The following is an 8,723-nucleotide window of genomic DNA, read 5'->3' on the forward strand; positions in this document are numbered from 1 at the left end:
ATCAGTTTCCAAAGGACAGAGACGTTACCTTAGTTATCTTTGTTATCTGCAGAATCTAGCACCAGTGCCTGAAACACCGTAGGCAAGAAATAAAACCTTTTTAAGACATAAATTTTTCACGGGTGCCTGGGTGGCTCAGTCAGTTAAGCATCCGACTTCAGCTCAGATCATGATCTCACAGTGCATGGGTTCGAGCCCCACGAGAGGCTCTCTGCTGTCAGCACAGAGCCCGCTTCGGATTCTCTGTCTCTCTCTCTGTCTCTGCCTCTGCCCTTCCCGTGTTCTCTCTCCCAAAAATAAACATTTTTTTAAAAATTTAAAAAATAAAATTTTTATGGTTACTGGAATATATGTATGATGTACGAGTTGCCACATAAGAGCACAGAAAATATAAAAAGTTTTTTGTTTTTTGTTTTTTTTAAACAAATTTTTTTTTCAACGTTTATTTATTTTTGGGACAGAGAGAGAGACAGAGCATGAATGGGGGAGGGGCAGAGAGAGAGGGAGACACAGAATCGGAAGCAGGCTCCAGGCTCTGAGCCATCGGCCCAGAGCCATCGGCCCAGAGCCTGACGCGGGGCTTGAACTCACGAACCGCGAGATCGTGACCTGAGCCGAAGTCGGACGCTCAACCGACTGAGCCACCCAGGTGCCCCATATAAAAATAGTTTTATGATAAAATAAAAATAGAATGAAATATAAAAATAAATCTTTTTACTGTAAATATTGAAAATAATAGTAGTGACAGCTAATATTTAGACGTACCCCTAGACACTCTGCTTAATGCTTCACAAGGACTAACACAGGTAGTTTCTAACACATGACCCTGGGGAGGAGGGGGTGGGGTAAAGGTCAGTGGAAAATCGGTGAGTTTTTAAGGGTGACTTGGCCATCCCAATTAAAACAAGGTAACGTTCATCATCTTCACCTGCATCTGGCCAGATCGCTCCCCAATGTGAATGTCAAGGAAAACCTGATAGATTACGATGCGAATTCTTAGAGAGCAATCTAGTTAGGCTATCTACACAACCAAATCCACACGTGAAAACCCATCACATTCTGGAAAAAAAAAAAAAAAGTAGTAACTTACATGACATTCGACAGCCCACCGCGGAAGGACATTCTAATGTTTTACAAGTGTGAGGAAAGCAATTTTGACCCGAAGTCAAAGAGGTGGGCATGAGTTTCCAGAGAGCAAAATTATCTGTAAGTTAAAAGAGAACGTTCAGCCAACACACGAAAGTAGAAGTAGAAGAGGGTATTAAGAAATGACAGCACCACTAAGACTTACTGTCAGAAAGGGAAGCCGTTCCAAGAACTGTTTAATCCATTAAACTGTTGCCTGACTATTCAAGTATATTCAGAACTTCATTTGATCATGCCCTAATCTTCCCTTACATTTTAATTAAGATTAGTTGAGCATATAAGTGAGTTTTGAGCACGATATCCTAGGGTGAATGAGACTGCAAAGAATGGGAATAGGTCCATCAGAGAAGGAAATGTGGGGGAAGGCAGTCCTGAGGGATTCTTTGATCCTCAAGGGGAGGACACCAGCAAGGTGACTAGGGCTGGTGGCATTAAGTCATCTGGGAGCACTTTCCACTGAGACCCTCCCTTGGAAGCGTGCCCGTTCATGACGAAGGCAAGGAAATGCCGTTAAGTGTAGACAGAACTTTAATGTGAACGGTGTTCTCCCTCTCCATTCTCATCTGCAGTCTTCTTATTTCCGCATCCTGGTATCATGCAGTTAAAAAACAAACAAAAAGGGGTGCCAGGGTGGCTCAGTCGGTTAAGCATCCGACTTCAGTTCAGATCATGATCCCACGGTGCGTGGGTTCGAGCCCCGCATCGGACTCTGTGCTGACAGCTCAAAGCCTGGAATTTGCTTCCAATCCTGGGTCTCCCTCTCTCTCTGCCAATCCCCCATTAGCACTCTGTCCCTCTCTCTTTCTCTCTCTCTCTCTCTCTCTCAAAGATAAATAAACATTTAAAAATTAAAAAATAAAACAAAAGAAACCAACTGATGACTCACACTTGTTACCTAGAATATCCACACACTGTATTTTATCTAACTTGCGGAGCGCTTCTCATTCACCACTTGGCAAGCTTTTCATTCTTGTCTGCTCACTTTGTCCTTCATCTCCCTTGTATACTGTATCTATGTGAATGTGTGTATGTATAAAGTTGTTACACTGTAGTTTAAGCTACAAGCAACCCGAAACAATCTTACTCTAGTGGTTTGGAGTTAGGGAAACTCAACATGAAGTCCCAGCGCTGCAGACCACCGAAACTGAAATATTTTTACCACTTTGGTCTCTAAATTGTCACAATTACTTCTGTTTTCAAATTTTACATACCCTTAATTTTCCAGAAGTTTTTTGCCCCCAAAGTCATCATTTCCCACCATCATTACAGTTCTAAGCTTCATAAAAGATATACCTGTAAGTCATAGGCTCCCATATCTGCAAATCAACATCATCCATAGGCTATTTATGTCTAAAAGTAACTTCAGTAAATATATACTCTGTTCATCAGTCAAGGTGGTAGAACTGAGATACAATACTCAGAACCCAAGCTCTGCAATCTGCAGAGAAACGATTTTACATCCATACAATTGCTTCCTGCCAGTGGATGGCGGGAGCATAGCCTTGGGAATTTAAATGACCGATTTACCCAGGGAAAGAAAGCTTATTTTTAGTAAGTGGAGGGTAAAAAAAAAAAAAAAAAAAAAAAAATGTTGACTTAATTTATTTTACTGCCTGTGAACCTACTTTGGAAGGAAAAGCAGAATTTGATTAATTAGATTAGCAAATTCAGTAAGTTGTTTATTCAGTTGGGTGAATCAATGTTTCCCCGAATTTACTTTAGCTTTATTTTATGCTTTCAAATCTATCCAGTAGGTAAGATGTTGAAAGCCAAAAGGCTTTCTATCCCATACCTCTTTCAAATATCTATTCACATGTTAATTGGATCTCTTTGTGATTGGAGGCAGACAGATTTCACAGTCCCCCTGCCCCCCCATCCCCCCAACCCCAGCACACAACACGTAAAAAGATGGCAGAAAATGACAGATAATAGAAAACGGACTACATGCCTATTTTTTATGCATCTCAGTGTTTAGCATTTCCCCTTTGCTGCTGACTCTAGTTTTAAATTTCATTTCCACCCAATATTAAAACCTAAATAAAATAAGGAGTTTTCTCTACTAATGACAGCATATTTTAAGATTAGAAAAGAATTATTAGAGTAAACTGCTTTATTTTTTAATCATTGCCAAATTGCTCAAATATTTGCTAGTTTTTCTTCCTTCTCTTAATGATCTGTCTTTCTTAGGAAGTCCCTTTCATCTGACTTGCTACACAAAATCATTCCTCATTCATTTGTTACTGAGATTTACAGGAGTACAGCTGTTCAAACAAGCCTTTGCCTGTGAAAGCCTGAGAAAATTGGGATAGATAATCAAATTAAAATTCCAGCTATACATTCTTTTAACAGAGTGTTGACAATTTTTATATTTTATATTTAAAACATATCAAACTAAAAAGGGCAAACCGTGCAGCATCATGGACTACATTTTTCCATTAATGACCTACAGGACACGTTCAGAAGGAGAAAAACCTTAATTCAGCAACAAATCAAATGTGCTTTTCTGGAAGAGTTTTTTTTTTTTTTTTTTTTTTTCTTAATTAAAAAAAAAAATTGAAGATCCAAGAGAATGAGGGCTTGAAATCCTAGCAGTTGGGGACCATTAGAGATTATTTAGCTCACAGGGACTGGCATAAAAATATGAGTGCTGGTGACCTGGGACATAAGGGTGTTGACTGACTTCTGATAAACACCAGACACCATTGATTTTCAGGTAAAGGTGGAATTGAAACTACTTTTATTCAAAGGCTACAAAAATCACCTTCTCCAAAGAAGTGCACATCTCTCTAGTTCTCTGAAAATGAAACAGATTATAGGATCACAGTCTCCCTCAAACTAATGAGGCATATTCGACTGGCCTTGAAATTCAAAAGCAGGGAGAAAAAATCAAACTTGGAGCAGTCACCCTTCTGAATTTATTCCTTTCCTTTCCCCGGTGCATCTGTCCCCTGGCTGAGCTACCAAGAGAGCAAAGATTTCTTAGATGACTTTGCTTTCATTCTTTTTGGATTACCCTGAAAATTATGCCCACTCCACAGATCAGGATTGTGTTTCCTAGTGGGTAGAACAGGGTCCTCTTCCTGGAACTGCTCACGATCCCCACCTCCAGTCAGCCGCCAAGTCCTATTTATTTTTTTAAAAAATTGTTTTTAGGGGCGCCTGGGTGGCTCAGTCGGTTAAGCGTCTGACTTCAGCTCAGGTCACGATCTCACGGTCCATGAGTTCGAGCCCCGCGTCAGGCTCTGGGCTGATGGCTCAGAGCCTGGAGCCTGCTTCCGATTCTGTGTCTCCCTCTCTCTCTCTGCCCCTCCCCCGTTCATGCTCTGTCTCTCTCTGTCTCAAAAATAAATAAATGTTAAAAAAAAAAAAAAATTAAAAAAAAAATTGTTTTTAATGTTTTAATTTATTTTTGAGAGAGAGAGAGAGAGAGAGCAAGCACAAGTGGGGGAGGGGCAGAGAGAGAGAGAGAGAGAGAAGGAGACACAGAATCTGAAGCAGGCTCCAGGCTCTGAGCTGTCGGCACAGAGCCGGATGTGGGGCTCGAACCCACAAACCGTGAGATCATGACCTGAGCCGAAGTTGGACGCTTAACTGACTGAGCCACCCAGGCGCTGCAATTTTTTTAAGTTTTTTTTCTTTTTTTTTTTTTTGAGAGACATGGAGAGATCCAGAGTGGGGGAGGGGCAACGAGAGAGAGAGAGAGAGAGAGAGAGAGAGAGAGAGAGAGAGAGAGAGAGAGAATTCCAAGCAGGTTCCACACCGTCAGCACAGAGCCTGATGGCTGGCTCAGTCTCGGGAAACCGTGAGATCAGGACCACAGCTGAAATCAAGAGTCAGAAGCTGAACCACCCAGGCCCCCCCAAGTCCTATTTAAATCCTACTCCCTACATGCCCTCCCAGCCCAGCCAGGGCTCAGTGGTCCTATGGCCCTGCCCCTGATTGGGTCACTGGTATCTGCCAACCCGATCAGGGCAAGGTCTGTCCTGGTGAGTCTTCAAGTTCACCCATCCTCTCTCGACACACAGGCTACCCTGACCTTTCTGGGAAGCAGATCTCCTACTGGCATGACAGCGAACCCCCAACATCTGAACGGAGCCCGGAGCGCGGTCAGGCTCTGTGCAACGCCCACCTCTCTCCTGCCACCCCACACCTCATAGCACAGCCAGGTGAAGCATGTGCACACACATGCACACACACACACACACTCACCCTGGGCTTCGGCACACCCTCCTGCACCATCAACGGCCCTCCTGTCCCTTGCTTCGATTTCCTCTTACTCTTCATCAGGTCTCTGCTTAGATACCACTTTCTCCAAGAAGCCTTTTCTCGAAGTCGGGGATGAATAACCCACCCGACATACTCTCCCTGTACTTACCCTCCATGCTGCACTCCCACGCTGGGGCTGTTTGTATACATCCCCCTAGCATGCAAACTCTGTGAAGACAAGGGCTGAGTCTACAGAGTTCAACATCAAATTCCCAACGCCAATGCCCAGCTAGGGCCTGGCACACTGTGAGGGACCACGATCAACATCTCTTGAATTAATTAAATAATTAAATAGTGCCAAAGTCCTCACTCAAACGGTCCCGGAAACCTCCACCGGAAGCCTTTTCCTAGAAACGGGCTACAAAGATGCCCTCTTTTTCCAAAGTTTCCTAAAATGTAACCTCTCAGACCAGCACTTGGTAGGTGTTCAATAAATATTTCTTATTGGATAAACGAATGAGCAGGGCAACAATGCTAGTAGGTATCTAACAAAATTGAGTTGTTTTTATTAAAACTACTTGCCAGACACTGACAAGGGGGCCAGAACAGGTAAATCCAGTTATACAGGTTATACTGGGTCTAAGTGGTTTTCTTACCCCACCTAGCAGCAAACAACCTAGATCCAGTATTTTAAATGTTTCCTGTTGCTCCTACTTTACTCACACCACTGGCTACTACTCTTTTTTTTTTTTTTTTTAATGTTTATTTATTTTTGAGAGAGAGAGACAGAGCGTAAGCAGGGGAGGGGCAGAGAGAGAGAGAGGGAGACACAGAATCCCAAGCAGACTCCAGGCTCTGAGATGTCAGCACAGAGCCCAACACGGGGCTCGAACCCACGAACCGAGAGATCATGACCTGAGCTGAAGTCCGGCCGCTTAACCAACCGAGCCACTCAGGGGCCCCTACAGCACTGGCTACTACTCTTCTGACATCAGTCCTGTGTGAAGCCAATTTAAAAGGAGCAGGATTACAACACTGGTCTTTCTCAGATCCCAGAGTCAAACTGCTTAAATGAGAAGCACTTCAAGTTCGCCTTTGTTTCCCTTAATTCTAAGCAAACAAATACACAAACTTATACTCAGGAGGAGCCCCTCACTTTCTGAAAAGATCGTGTGCTAATGTGGAGACAGTCACCATGCCCTACACTGAATTTTCTTTAAGCCTCCCTGATAATTTCTTGGAGCGGATAGTGTGTTGGCCAGTGATGGTCCCCGCTTACCATTTACCTCAGACAAGAACTGAGATCTGCGTGTAGATATTTACTATAAAAAAAAAAGTGGTACTCAGACCCTGCTTTCACCCATTCAAAAGCACCCAGTGCCCACAAGGGAAAATCCAAACTACTCTGCACGGAGGCATAAACACCCTTCTAGAGCGTCTACACATCTCCATGTCACTGCCAGCCGATCCTGGCACCCTACACTCCAGGCACACTACTCCGAGATCTCCACACCTTCCTCTGAGCTTTGCACAGTCTCTTCCTCTGCTTGGAAGTTGCCATTCCTGTCTCATTCTGCACCCTGTCCTTGTACCTGGCACATACTCCCCAGTCCCGGGCAAAATCAATTATTCTTTGGTCCTTTCTCTCCCTTCCTCTGTGAGGTCACTTAACACATTAGACACTGCAAAAGACCCCTCACGTATCTATCTCCCCTGCCAACATGAAAGCTGCTTATAAGCAGATAACCACATCTTGTCCATGTTTACATCTTGGCTTATGAAATAATCCCTAGCATATGATAGTCAATGAATTTAATGAATGAATCTGTTTCATCCCTGCCTCACAACTGAAGCCACGCAATAAAATTACCAGAATATGACCGGTATGATGCTATGCATCATAATCATCGATGGGAAACCCAAAATGCCAATACTACAGATTACTTGCCGTGTAGGTTTAGGGTAAATTTCAAAACGAATCGTCAAAACAGCAAGTAAAGGGTGCAGTCTCTGACAACATCACCTTGAATCACTGTTCCAACTTGATCAGGAGTTGGAAGCAATTCAGACGGGAATGTTTAGAGATTTTACGGGACACTAGCTCTGGCCTTTTTAAGATTTGCTCAGCAACTATTTGCTGAATACCAGCAACATGCTTGGCTTGCCTTGGTAGTAAAAGGACTACTGAGTTGGGCTAGAAAAGACCCCTCACCTTATTTAAGAGCTGTTCAGTCTGGTGTCTGAACTAAGGTGACAATAAGGCGTGATGTATAGATGTCATAGGAGTAGAAACAAGGGATTAGTGGAGTTTACAAGGGGATGAAGTCAAGTGTTGTTGTTGTTTGGGGCCATTTAGTACATATCGCTAGTAGGGGGGTACATGTGTGTGGCCTAAGGTGACAGTGTTGGCTCCTTTAAGACCAAGGTTGTAGAGAATTTATTCTAGATCTTGCTGTATCTCTCAATGGCAGGTGAGAAACTGAGGAGTGAAAGGGCCCCTTCCTCCCTGAGGACAAAGGAGAGCAGGGAGGTCTCAAACCACTTCTGGGTATTCCTCCTGTGCTGGGTGGTTTATGGTTGGGACACCATGGGGGAAAATAGCTTAAATCCAGTAAGACTCAAGATGATGCAACAATCCAACACTCATCTCCCAGGAGATGTCTAATGAGGCCTGGCCTCTTCGATTCCCAGATCCCATACGTGATCACATATAGGAGCTCCCTGAACACACATCACTGGGACATGGTCCCTTCCTTCCAGGCTCCCTCTGTCCTTTATTCTCAGAGTCCAGTGTGGTTGTAAATATTTACCAGTGTTTTTCACTGCATTTGGTAGTGTATATCTCCATGTTTAGTGTATGTTCCAAGCCAAGAAAAAAACCACTAAGCAAGGAATTACGCTAATATTTCTCTGGCCCCATTTCTCACTAATCCATTATCGCTATGATACACACTCTCCAAATCAAGTTCTTTCTCTATAAAGTGTGGCCCATAGTGCACACCCATGAAATCTAGAAATGTCCAGATCTCCTACTGTTTCATACAACCTCAAAAACACAGGTGCAACACCAACGGGTCCCTGTTCTCTGGGGACCACACAAATAGCCAGTGCACAAAGCCAAGTCTATTCAAAATGACTTTTGATGTTTCAGAACAAAGGACTCACAACCAAGAGTTCAGGGATGAATCCACAATTGAAACTGAATGAACAAAACAATCTTATGTGAGTGTGTGGATTTCTTCCTGGGGTGAAGATCCCTTCCTTTCAAAAAGTCCTCATAGGAAAAAGAAAACCAAAGCAGGAGGCATGACAATCCCGGACTTCAAGATACAGTACAAAGCTGTAATCATCAGGACAGTATGGTACTGGCA

General features: G+C 43.3%; 1 protein-coding gene across 1 annotated transcript in view; it reads right to left on the reverse strand.

Moving 5' to 3' along the window:
- LOC132666666 (uncharacterized) overlaps positions 1-8,723 on the reverse strand; it is a 612,017-nt gene that overhangs the window by 542,889 nt on the left and 60,405 nt on the right. Inside the window, exon 3 of the mRNA XM_078446589.2 lies at positions 1,091-1,204. Within this exon, the coding sequence (XP_078302715.1) occupies positions 1,091-1,181 (91 nt within the window). The 5' untranslated portion in view covers positions 1,182-1,204. The remainder of the gene's footprint in view (positions 1-1,090; positions 1,205-8,723) is intronic.

The sequence above is a fragment of the Panthera onca genome, chromosome B2 (genome assembly GCF_046562875.1).
Source record: "Panthera onca isolate mPanOnc1 chromosome B2, mPanOnc1 haplotype 2, whole genome shotgun sequence".
Lineage (NCBI taxonomy): Eukaryota > Metazoa > Chordata > Mammalia > Carnivora > Felidae > Panthera > Panthera onca.